Source organism: Protobothrops mucrosquamatus, unplaced genomic scaffold (assembly GCF_001527695.2).
Source record: "Protobothrops mucrosquamatus isolate PMUCROS unplaced genomic scaffold, P.Mucros_1.0 scaffold79, whole genome shotgun sequence".
Classification (NCBI taxonomy): domain Eukaryota; kingdom Metazoa; phylum Chordata; class Lepidosauria; order Squamata; family Viperidae; genus Protobothrops; species Protobothrops mucrosquamatus.
Window position 1 is genome coordinate 697727 of NW_015386456.1, and position 13375 is coordinate 711101.

General features: G+C 36.6%; 1 protein-coding gene across 2 annotated transcripts; it reads left to right on the forward strand.

Moving 5' to 3' along the window:
• The first annotated feature begins 206 nt into the window (after window positions 1-206).
• On the forward strand, window positions 207-12924 carry SDCBP (syndecan binding protein). 2 transcript variants are annotated; one of them, XM_015812371.2, is made up of 9 exons: window positions 207-326; window positions 4323-4378; window positions 7462-7540; window positions 8205-8314; window positions 8669-8824; window positions 9273-9448; window positions 9639-9810; window positions 10935-11026; window positions 12282-12924. In XM_015812371.2, exons 2-9 carry the CDS (start codon window positions 4328-4330, stop codon window positions 12334-12336), a joined length of 891 nt encoding a protein of 296 aa, XP_015667857.1. In that variant the 5' UTR covers window positions 207-326; window positions 4323-4327; the 3' UTR covers window positions 12337-12924. The 2 variants fall into 2 exon arrangements, with proteins under 2 accessions (XP_015667857.1, XP_015667858.1); XM_015812372.1 differs by lacking the exon at window positions 207-326 and adding an exon at window positions 1652-1672.
• The last annotated feature ends 451 nt before the right edge of the window (window positions 12925-13375 follow it).

The window sequence follows — 13375 nt, forward strand, 5'->3', positions numbered from 1 at the left end:
AAGTCTAAAATCTGGACTATAAAATCCTTGTTCTGAGTATCAGTCTGTCGCTGATTGAGGAACCCAGGGCGAAGGGGAAACTCCTTTTCTGCTTAACTTCCCAAACACACAACTCCGACCCACAAACAATCTGACTAATTCCAAACTCTCCCCTACGCGGCTTCGTCAGACGTCACGAGGTCTCTGCGAGTGGCGCATGAGCACCGTAGCCTCCTCTGCCTGGCTTGTTTCAGTCTTCGCCGAAGCAACGCCGGGAGGCGGAACGAGAGGTGCCGCTTCAGCGCTTAACGGTCTCCAGATTACTACGGTCGCCCGCCCGCCAGCCGGTGAGTATCTTGTCCTTCAGCCCGCCGCTCTGTGTGAACGGCGTGGGGGGGGGGGGGTGTAGCAAGGCGCAGGGGCCGAAGCGAGCGGGCGGGCGCCTAAAGGTTTCTTCGTGGGTTCTGAAGGGCAGGTTTTCCCACAAAGGAAAGGAGAGCCGGGAAGGCTGAGCCCCGCCGGGCTTATAGCGAGCCGTTAAGTGAAAGGCCCGTCCCGTTAAGGGAGGAGGGAAATAGGGAGATCTGCGCCCCTCCGGATCGGCAGAAAGCGGGGTCCTTTGTCCACGCCTTCCGCTCTCAGGTTTAAGGCTCCGACCGATCAGGACCGCGCCCTTCGTTGTGTGGAGTTCGCCGTCCGGAGGGGACGTGAGCCCTTCCCCTCATTCCCGCGCGGGGGAAGGAAGGGGAGCAACCTGGCTCGGGTCCCGCTCTTCTGAGCGGCGCTGCGTGGGGGGGGGGGCGGCTGGGGAACTGGGGCCCGGTTTCCTCCTCCGGCGAGGGGCGGAAACCCACCCTCAATTATGGGAGCCGAAAACCGGGCTGGGAAAAAGAAGAGAGGAGGGGCGCTGGAGGTCTCTGGGGCCTCGTTATGGGCGCCGTCGGAAAGCTTCGCAGAGCTCTGAGGCGGATGGTGAAGAGAGGGCGTGAAGGAACCCTTGGGTTTCATTACGTAGCTTGTTTGCGTAAGCGGGAAAGAAGGAAGTAATTGCGCTTTTTGTGAGAATTGGTTTCCCTTACGCCAGGGGTCCTCAACCTTGGCAACTTTAAGACTTGTGGACTTCAACTCCCAGAATTCCTCAGCCAGCAAAGCTGGCTGAGGAATTCTGGGAGTTGAAGTCCACAAGTCTTAAAGTTGCCAAGGTTGAGGACCCCTGCCTTACGCGGAGGTGCGCCTTGATTACCGTAACGATCCTTTAGTAAGAGGGGCCGAATCGATATTGGCCTGATTCATACATCATATTAAAGCTAACTCCGATTTGGTGTAGTATATTGTGTGAATCTAGCCATTACGGTTTAGTGTAGAACGTGGTTTATGGATTAAAATAACTTTAACTTCTGTGAAGACTTGAACTTCAACTCATAAACAATATTTTGTCATCGATCATGCTGGAAGAATTGGATGAATTAGATGGAATAACCTAAGGACTGTGAGGGCTTGAACTTGAACTCAGATCTTTTGCCATTGATCATGTTGGGAAAGTTTGAAGAGGTTGAAATAAAATAATTGGAAAGCAACAAGTTCCCCTGGCTTATGTTCTGAGAATGAATTTTTATTTTTTTCCAGTAACAGAGCATTTAGCATACAGTGTTTTGTCATGGGTGAACAGAATCACGGCATTTGCTATCTTGAAGTACTACTCCCTTCATTTTATTAAAGTTATGTATTGTTAAAAAAATACAATTATCCATTATTTGCATAAATAGATTTTTACTAATAGTTTTAGATTAACTCTAACAGTATAAGTTTATGAAGTTTGAAATTAAATTCTGCTTCTGGCAGAAGCTTTTAGAGTTATGATTCCAGTTGTTACTTCTGAATAGTATATATATAAGATGGCACACCTTGAATTGAAAAAAATTCATATGCTGTTTTTTACTTCTCCAAGGAGGCAGAAAATATTTTCAACTCATAAAACATTTAAACAATTTAAAGCAAACAAACAACAATTTAAAGCAACAATTTAAAGCAAAACATTTAAACAATTTAAAACAAACAATTGCTTATAATGTATTCTTGTCATTTATTATAATTATTATTAGAAGTAACAAAAACATTATGAATAACTTGTCACTGATAAGTTTATTTTCCATGAATTTGACTAATCCTCCCCGTAAAATAATCCAGGTGGTTTGCCAACAATGTATTCTTTTGGAGTGAAGTCCATAGGTTTAAACTATCTTGAGTGTATTCTCTGTTCAGTTTGTCAGGCAAACCCTGGATATATTTACTTTTTTAGATTCATATACAGCCTTTTGTACACAACCTCAGATAGTTCTCTCTTTCTGTTTTTCCTCATAATAGCCAGATGAGAGTGACAGGCCCAGGATTACCCAGCAAGGTTGACATTAAAAAACTTGTTTACTTTTTTACATTATACATACACTATGTTTATACATTTCTAATATATTCCCGGTTTTTTGCTTCTTGCTAAAATAAAGAGTTCCAGTGTAATCTTTCTCATCTCTACAATTTTTCCTTTAGATGTTACCAGAATGAGAATGTTATCCCATGCCAGTTATTTTACAGATGTTATAATGTCTGTAACTGAAAAATAACTGAAATCATAAGTAGCATATTTTCATTTCTTTTTCTGATAATTTCTAATGTACAGTTTACCCTTCTTTGCAAATGACAATTTATCCTTTTTTGTAGTAGATTGCAATCTACTACAAGTCCATGACCATTTCTTGGTCAGTCATTGTCAGTGTGAATTCAGTGAATATAAAGTAAGGATTTTTGGGCTGAATATACTTCACTTTTGTCATGCCTCTCAATTAGTTTGGAAAGATCCATTTGGAGGTATTAAGGAGGTATTGAGTGATCTAATTTCTATTAATTCCACAAAATACTTTGTTATCCAAAGGGTTATTCTATCGTGTCTCTCCATTTATTCAGATCAAGGTACCTACTAGTATAACCAACATTATGTCACACAAGTCTTCTGGATTTTAACCAGCAGTGAAATAAAGCAACAAAACTTTTTTTCCCCCTGTATTTTCATTGATGCCCAAAATCTGAGATTGCAGCTTCATGTTGCCTAACAGTAAAGCCAGATCTGATTCCTCAATTATTTGGGTTCTCCTCCCTAACCCCCAAAAACTAGATTGCTCATCCCTAACTCTAGGTTCATTAGGAACAAGTTAAAAAGAATTAGGCTTATTGGGGATTCCAATGTTTATATACATTTTGAGAACTGTCTCGGCCCAATTCCCCCTTTTTATCCTTCAGCCTGTAAGAGACTTCCCCTTTTATCCCAAGACCAATATATACTCTTGAGAGCTTTAGTGAAGACTTCGTCAAAGTCCACTTAAACTCTGCCTACTAAGATACTGTTAATTCTATGCTTGTTGGCTTTCTTGAACTATTTGGAAAGCTGTGTTCCTTCTTCTCTTTCAAATAACCTGCACTTGCTGGGAGAGTTGGGGCAAGTCCAGATAGAGGCTGACTAGCCAACCGAAATACCAAAGCAGTATTTTTTGACCGATACACATATGTTCATGCATACACAGATGTTTTCTTTTTCTCCAGTCTGATCAGAAAGGGGAATACAATATTCAGTTTTAGAAAAAAATATTGAAAAGAGTTAATTTAAAATTTTGGAAGTATTCTGCACTTGTTTGATTTACAGTTCAACCCATCATTTCCTAGATGTGAATGCTGGGAGTGGTTTATTTATAAAATTAACTATATAAATAAAGATCTGAATGACATGACTCAAAGAAGTAAACGAAAGGGCTGGAATGAGTCATAGCAATTGCTTAAAAGTGTTGGACCCCAAATACTCTATTAACATGAATAAAAGGAACATCAGTTGTAACTCTTAATTGTGCAGCTTATACTTATACATATAAAACATGAATATTTTAAATTATTGTTACTCAAGATCGCATCTCCTCAAAATCACTGAGGTGCTTCCGGGTTGAAAGGATAGCTGGTGACATTACTATTGCCGGGGGGATGCCTGGTTGGGGGCTCCTTTCAGGTCCCTGGCAGGAGCTGGAACAAAGGACGGAGTGCTCACCCACCCAAGGCAACACGTGGATCGAGAACACGGGCTTGCTAACCTTCAATGCAGCATCCTAACCACATGAGCTCCATGTTACTCAAGATTAAGTAAATATAATTCTAGTAAATAACATTTTTTAGAAATAAAAATGAATGTAATAATTTAGAAATAAAAAATGAATATCGAATTGTGGCTGTTAATAATTTTTTACAACTGTACTTAGAATCGACATTGGAATTTTGTATTGCTTATTTAAAAACTTTTTTTCCTCCAGTGAAAATGTCGCTGTATCCTTCTCTGGAAGACCTGAAGGTAGACAAAGTAATTCAGGTATTACAAAATATATTTTATAATAAACTTTTGTTGTGGGTAAAATTTGGATTTTGAGATTTCTGAAGTATCACAGTAATTTAAAAATATTTGCGATATAAATATTAAGTTTTATTAATACACACACACAAATATATATATGTTTTCTGAGGTTTTCGCGGGTGTTTGTATGTAGGTCTTTGCTTATTCGGGTTTTCTCCCGCGTAAAATTAGAAGTGTCTTGGCGACGTTTCAACGAAGTCACATTCGTCATCTTCAGGCTGGTGTCTTCAGCTTCGTGCTTCTAGGAGTAGCACGAAGCTGAAGACACCAGCCTAAAGATGACGAATGTGACTTCGTCGAAACGTCGCCAAGACACTTCTAATTTTACGCGGGAGAAAACCCGAATAAGCAAAGACCTATATATATATATATATACACACACACACACACACACACCAAAAATCATCTGGAGAGAACACACACACACACACACACACACACACCCCAAAAATCATCTGGAGAGATGAAACCCACATTTTTTCTAGAAGCTCTTTTAGCTAGCCTGTTTAAGAAATTGAAGAACATTTCCATATCCAGAATTGCTCAGGTGTACGTTGATATGAGTAGTTCTCTTAATCTGTCATGCCTGGTGAGTAGGATGGGATTATCCATCCCTTTGAATAATGCTAGAGAATGTTTTCTGATTTACCAGAGATATGATTTCATCAAGAATTGTTAAACTGAATGCTCTGGGCAAGTCATCCCATGTGGTCCTGCCATAGTTTACTTATGGAGGCTAATTTTAAGGTCTGATTGCAGCTTTAAAACTTAATTTATTGAGATAATGTAGTATTGCAGGGGGAAGAATAAACTCTTTCATTAGTGTTGACCTTCCACTAAATGGAAAAACAATAAAACTTTAAAATCAGTATCAATAATAATAGAGGTGATTTTAAAGTCTGACAGATTGGTCAAATAACCTTACCTCTAAACTGATGTTAAGTATAAGATAAGAGCTAAGAAAACAGGGAGAAACTTTTAGAGGTGATGACTTTCCTAAGAAATATGTAGGTTGCATGAGATCTTTGGACTGCATTAAGCCTTTTGGACAAAAGTTGTCCATGCCTGTTGCAGGATTAATGTTAGATGAGAACTCCAGTGACCGGACTTAAATTCTAAATGTCAGTAGGACTTAAACTCTAAATGTCAGTAAGCTCATCGGGTAATCTTGAATCAAAATTTCAGCCTTGAGTACTTGATGGAAGACCATTTATACCAGCTTCAATTCCTGGAAGAAAGTGGAGAACCCTTTTTTTTAAAGTTATAATTTACTGTATTGACATTTAAGCTAGTGTTCCTTTTTGTCTCTTTATCAACATTGTAGTGTCATGGTGCACATAGAAGTAGAGATTGTAAGCGCCTTTGTTCTTACTGCTTTTGTTGCATCTAGTATTTTTACATTTTGTGAAATCAAGTAGAAGGGGAAGTGGAATACAATGTTGTTATAGTCAAGCTATGCAATGGGTGGAGCATGTTTTAAGCTTTTTATTTTAAGCTTCAAAAATGTTTTAGACAGGAAAGCCGTGTTGGATAACCGTTTTATCTCACTGTTTCTCTGATCAAAACTATCTATCTTCCCATCTTTCCTTTGTGAATTTAACTGTTATAAAAGCACAGCTAATTGTGACTGCACTGAAATAAAATAAAAAGGCAAGGTTCTTACTATTGATTCAGATCTAGTTGAGCATCTGGAGAATTGCTTCTTAAAATTGCATCTTACATAATGAAGAAATTGAGAAAAATTACAAAATCTTATAAATGTTCATTTAATTATATATATATATGTGTGTGTGTGTGTGTGTGTGTGTGTTTAGGGGTGTGTGTTTAGGGGTGTGTGTGTGTGTGTATACGTATGTATATTTAAAAATATACAGGTAGTCCTTGCTTAATGATAGCAACTGGGGGTGGAAGTTCTATCACTATCATAAAGTGCAACATCATATGATCGCATCACTTAGGAATAGCAATCCTAGCAGTTCCTTTTGCTATTGTCAAGCAAGGATCACAGGTAATAAAGAAAAGATCTCCTCACAACTTTCTGCATGCTTCCAACAAGCAAAGTTAATGAGGAAGCCCACAGGAAGTTGCAAGCCTTCGGTGGCTCACAGGCTGACAGTCAAATAAAGGGCTGCTGTGCTGTGCTGGGTAGAGGGTGGCTGCTATCATTTTGGGAAAGATGCATCAGTATCTGCCACAGAGCTACATGAAGATAACAGGGCTTGGGTTGGCAGCTACTGGAAATGGGAAAGTGCATCTGTGCCCATCAGTAGTTGCTGCCAAGTGAGGATGCTGTGTCAGTAGTCGCAGGTGGCTGCTTCCAGGTGAGGGAAGATGTGCCAGTGGTTGCCATGCAAGCATTGCTGGACATAAATATAGTCTAGGCAGGGAGTGTTATAATTATGCACACACTAGCAATAGCACTTAGATCTTTATACTGGTCCATAGTGATTTACAGCACTCTCTGAGCAGTTTGCAAATGCCAGCATATTGCCCCTAACCATCTGGGTCCTCATTTTACTGACCTCAGAAGGATGGAAGATTGAGTCAACCTTGAGCCGGTCAGGATCGAACTCCTGGCTGTGGGCAGAGTTAGCCAGCAATACTGTATTCTAACTACTACAGTACAGTTCATAAGTACACTACAATAAGATTCCCAGAATCTTGTACTCCAATAAACCAGGATCCTAGGGGGAAAAAGCTGTGGAAGCAACTTAACAGGACCAACTTGTAATCTTCCCTACTGGCTTCCCCATTGACTTTGCTTGTGGGACACTAGCAGGGAGATCACAAATGGTGACTATGTGACCGCAGGATTCTGCAACCATTGTAAGTGTAAGCTGAGTGTCAAGTGTCCAGATTGTGATCATGTGATCATGGGGGTGCTGGGATGACCAGACTTTGAAGACCAATCATAAGTACCTTATGCTCAGTGCCATTGTAACTTTGAACAGTTGCTAACAAGTTATCAAGAGCTGACTCTAAAATGTTCTATATTTTTATGTAGTTTAATCCTTACATTTTAAAATCCTATTTCTGTATAGGCTCAGACATCCTTTGCCTCAAACCCAGCTAACCCAGCAATTCTATCTGAAGCTTCAGCACCGATCTTACAAGATGGAAGTAAGTTGCTATAAGATTTGAAAAATGCTTGATACTTTATATAAATTTCATTGATTGTAGAAGGACTTTTAATTGATTGTTACATGTTTTGCTCTTAATATGATCTTACTTTCATAATCCAAGCATATATTTATTTTCTAGCCTTTGAAATCCTGTCTATGGATAAATTCTGCCTTATCTCAAAATGAATGAATTTTGCAGGTTTTAATTTGAAGAAAAAAGCTCAGTGATGTTCTATATTTTATAATGTGTACTTGAAATACATTGTTTTTTATTTTTTCTGAGAATGATAGTATCAATTTATATACACACATTTGTTATAAAAATAAATCAAACTTCTTGAAATGCTTATATAATCAGTTTGGAATTTTGAACACAAAGGAGTGCAGTATACATTTTGTGACCTGTTGTCTTATTTTTAAACAGAAAACCATTTTCTGTAGTGTAGAATCATTGTAAGACAATGTAGTGTTGCTGAGGTATCAAAGTAAGCTTCAGGTAAGTGAATTTAGTACCTCCAACTAGTGTGTTAAGTTTTTTAAAATTCCAAAGGATAAGATTGGTGAAATATGAGGCATGCTGTTGATTTTGCCAAGGGTATAACTGAGGGGACAGAACTACCATTGTAGCAAGATTATAGTAACTTTTTTTTTACTTGTTTTAGATTTATACCCTAAATTGTATCCTGAACTTTCCCAGTATATGGGTATAAGTTTGAATGATGAGGAAATTCAGAGAAACCTGGCAATGGTTCCTGCAGCAAATTCACAGGGGGTAAGTGTCATAACCGAGAATAGGGATTCCTTTGGGCTTTCCTGATTTTGAGGGATTGAATTACTCACGAAAAAAGGGAAATAAAGATGGGATACTTTATTGTGTATTCCCTCCCCTATAATTGAAAAAGTCATAACAAAAAAACTTACATGTGCTATGTTAAAACAGTGGATGTATTTGCTCAGCTTGAATTTACTTGAATCTTTGTCATAATTGTGATTTTATAGATGCTAAAAATATTACTATAACACCACACATAGGTCTGACACATTTACATCAAAGATCTATATCTGATAATAGGATTTGTGATGATTTTTAATTTATTTTGGGGGGGATTGGTTTTGTACTCCATAGCTTGTTGCAAGACCTGCATCAGATTACATGGTAGCTCCAGTAACTGGAAATGATGTTGGAATTCGTCGAGCAGAAATTAAACAAGGGATCCGTGAACTGATCTTGTGTAAAGATCAGGATGGAAAAATTGGTCTTCGTCTTAAGTCAGTGGACAATGTATGTATAATGTTTTCATGCTAGAATTCAAAATAGACAAATTGTTACATAACTTTATAGTTTATCTTTCAGCCCTTAGTCTGCTATATGACTTTCAATATATGTGAGTTGGGCAGCAACAAATATTTTAAAAAATGAAAAAGGTTTATGAGTCAGAAAGAAATTCCTAACTTTTTAAAAATTAAACATTTTCATGAGTAATAAAATTAATAGAGTAATCAGAGAACTAATATTAGCTTAATAAATTTTATTAAATTTAAATATGCATTTTTAAAATTAAATTTAGGGACCGAAGGATGTAATCTTTGTAATATAGTAATGTTAATAAAATGTTGAGACTTGCTTATTTAGAAAAATGATAGATTTGTTCATATATTTCTCCTCTGCTTTTAATGTATACGGGAATTATATCCGCATGCACCTAAACTTGCAAACATTATTGTTTTAGGGTGTATTTGCTCAGCTGGTTCAGGCAAACTCCCCGGCCTCACTGGCTGGCCTGCGATTTGGAGACCAGGTTCTCCAAATCAATGGTGAAAATTGTGCTGGATGGACTTCTGATAAAGCTCATAAAATTCTGAAGCAAGCTCCTGGGGGAAGAATTTCCATGATTATCCGAGACAGGTAAACTTGCAGGATCATTGTATATCACCTTAATTATATTAATATATTAGTAAGATCTGTGCAATCTATATTGTTATCTTAATAAGCTTCTGCACAGCCAATAAATTTGGGGTTAATTTTATTGTGGACAGTGGTTCAGTAATACATCGGTAAATTTTATAGTATTGAAGTACAAACATTTTTCTTCTAGGCCTTTTGAACGGACTATTACCACGCACAAGGACAGCACAGGACATGTTGGCTTTATTTTCAAAAATGGAAAAATAACTTCAATAGTAAAGGATAGTTCTGCTGCAAGAAATGGACTTCTTACTGAACACAACATTTGTGAAATTAATGGACAGAATGTAATTGGCCTGAAGGTAGATGATACGTTTTTTGTAAATATATGGTACTCTAATCAATTAAATTGCCAAAGAACCTCATTTCTAAGCATATCAGTAATATACAGTTGTACCTTGGCATTTGACTGCTTTGAAACTCATCAAATTTGGTCCTTGACATATTTTGACGAAAAAAAATTGTCCTGGTACTCATTTGTTTGGTATTCCACATGCAAGCTATACCTTATTGGTATCAGTTGCCTCATGATTTGCTACCCTTTCCAGCTGAAACAAACGTTCATGGATTAGTCACACAGTATCTCTTGCCCTGTGCACATCCCCTTGCAATCTTTTTTTAGCTTCTGTGGTCATTTTGTGTATTTTTGCACAAAATGATACATTGCACATTGTTTTTCTCATCAGTACAGGTGAAGTGGAGATTTTATTTAATTTAATCGAAATGTTTATTAATTTTAATAAATTTTATTAATTTTATTTATCATGTAATGATATACAATCCTATCTTTTGACATTGCCTTAAAATGTGCATTGCCTTTGGTTTGGGGATGCATAAATTTAATTACATTACTCCTTATGGTAAAGAACCAATTAAGCACAAGTACCGAGGTACCACTGTATATGGTTTCCTATTTTAAAACAAGAAAGCAATAGCAGCCACTATATGTTCTATATAGTGATGCAGGTTTCTGCCTTTAGTAAAGATTAGTACTACTGATTACAGCCTTTTTTTAGTCAGCTTCTTCTGTCTTTACTTTTTTCTGGAAGTACTTCCATGTAGTTTCAGCAGTCCATTCTGGTTGCTCAATTGGTATTTTCTTCTAAAGAGCTGCTGGTTCCTCTTGCTGATAAAAAAAAAGAATATATGTTCACATATTCATCTGCAGAATTGTAGTTGTGTGCATGACTTTATTGCTGTTAGTTTGCTTGCTTTAAAGATCTAGTAGCATGTAATGATAGCAGTCATCTCTTACATAATCTGAAACTATCTTTTGCCTGTGAGTGTACTTTTAATTTAAACTATTAAATAAACTATTTTATTCACCCTTGAACTAGTTCGACTAAAACAAAGTTAAAACCATTGTGGTTATCTAAACAACTTCAAACCTTATAAGAATTTATGACTTTTATACTTTGTTTACCAGGATTCTCAAATTGCGGACATATTATCAACAGCTGGAAATGTAGTGACCATTACTATCATGCCTTCCCAGATCTTTGAACACATAATAAAAAGGTATGAGTATTTTTTAATATGTGTGGTATGGGCTCTTATCTTTTGAAAGGATGGATAATAATGCATTGAACTTACAGTGAAGATAAAATGCAGGTAGTCTTCTCTTACTAACCATTTCTTCATGGATCAAAGTTATGACAGTGCTGAAAAAATAATTCTGACCAATTTATGACCATTGGAACAGTCCCTCAGAAATGTGATCGCCATTACTATTGGCACATTTTGTCCTATGCCCGAATTTTACTTTTCTTTTTTCTCCCCTTGATGAATGGACTTCAAGAAAGGAAGCTTTTTTAGTAGACAGTAAGCAGGCACTTGAACATTCCAAAGAATGGGGGAATAGTTAGGGGGCAAACAGAAACTGTAGATATGAAACAGTAGTTAGTCTATTTCTAGCCAGAAAGCTCAGTTGTGGTGACATGATTTCTCACTTAATGATTGCTTCGCTTAGAGATAATTGCCTTCCCAATTAGGGTCACTGTGAGGATTATCTGTACCTTATTCCAGCAACTTTATCCTCAGTTAAGTTGGAAAGCATCTAAACTTTATTGCTGAAATAATTGAAAACTTAACACTTTTAATTCTTGAAGTTTCTTTTTAAGAGTAAACATATTAATATAAGAAAATATATTTAGTTCAGGGTTTAATTGTGAGTCCTTAGTGCTGAGTTTGGTTGTTTGCTTGCAGATGTTTCATTCCTCTACTAGATAACAATCAATATAAGTGAATGTGGTGTTTGCTACCTGCTTATATACAATCTGCCAGTTTTGAGGGGTTGTGGTTTTTCTCTTCTGTCGTTCCTTGATTTAGGGTATTTTTTCTGCTTGATAGCAACCAAACCCAGAGAGCACCAAGGATTCCATATATTAATGAAAGTTATAATTCTTTGCATATATTTGCTCATAGAATAACATCATAGCTCAGATGTGAAAAACCAGGTCCATGTGCATGGGTTCAAAATTAACTGATTTATTGCTAAAAGTCTATGCATAGGAATATTTTCAATTAGTAGTCAGCATCTGATTAGTATTAGATAAGTGTCAACCATTTGGTATATGGCTGCAGAGGAACTCTAAACTGATCCCTCTTTTTATTCCTCCTCATGGCTCTGCCAGTCTTTCTATACAAACCTGCTAATACTAACTCATTTATGGATAATGCAAATATTTTGCTCTATTCTTTTTGTAATACTGCAAATTTTGAATGACTTGCATATTCCGTTATGAGCTAATACATTGTGAACTTTTTTTTCTAGGATGGCTTCAAGTATTATGAAAAGCTTGATGGATCATACTATTCCTGAAGTCTAAAATTTATTTTGGATGCATTTGTAATTGAGACACTGATAAACCTGGGCTACTACATCTCTGCAATATTTACATTCTGCACATGAGCCTTTCTTTGACATAAAATGTTGCATTGAGCATTTATATAACATTATGGCTGGGAATGACACATTTCAACATAAAACCTTGCTCAAATTTTCCATTTTGTATTCATCATACTACTTTGACAAAACATATGCTTCTTTCATAGGGTTGTACTATGTAGGTCAGGAAAATTTCTGTCATTAAAAATGGAAGAAAACTAATGTTTGTGAAAGCGTCTAGTATTTGCTTTCTTTGATCCAGACATACTGTTGCTCTTCGTACTTTTTCAGATTCAGTTTTGTACTGCATCTATCAGTGAGAATATAACTTAGTGTTAACTGATTTTAGTAATCTTGTTTACAGAAAGCATGCTGGTTAAACTGAGCATAGCTTGTATTTATCATTCCATAACTATTTTAAAATAATGTTTGTCATCTTGCTGTCTTATAAAATCGTTCTAATATGCTTATATTGTGTTGCCTTAATCTTAAAACTGAAATAAAGTTGCAAATATATTCACTTTCTAAATGGGTAGTATTTTGCATTGATGAATCTCTAAATCCTTCCTGACTATTAGCAGTATAATCCAGCATAAAGGAAGCAGTGAAAGTGTTAAACATTTTACCTCAATGGTGTGCTTTATGGGCTCTTGAAATAGTAAAATTCAGTGTAGGCTATAGTATTTCTTTTATTACATGAACCAATTTTACTAATATCAAATAAAATTAATATTGGAGATGACTAACATTTTAACAGCATACTCACTAGGGTTTTTAATTTTCTCTAGCAGATAACCTTTGATACAGTAATTATATAAGAAATCATCAGCAATTTACTGATGAAATTCTATCAGTTGGATGTCAAGCTTTAATGCTAGAAGATAAGCTCAACCTGGCAAATAGAAGAAAAAAGTTACAAATAATGGCATATAATATGTGAATTCTATCACAGGTGTAATACAAGGAAGTAGATATAATCC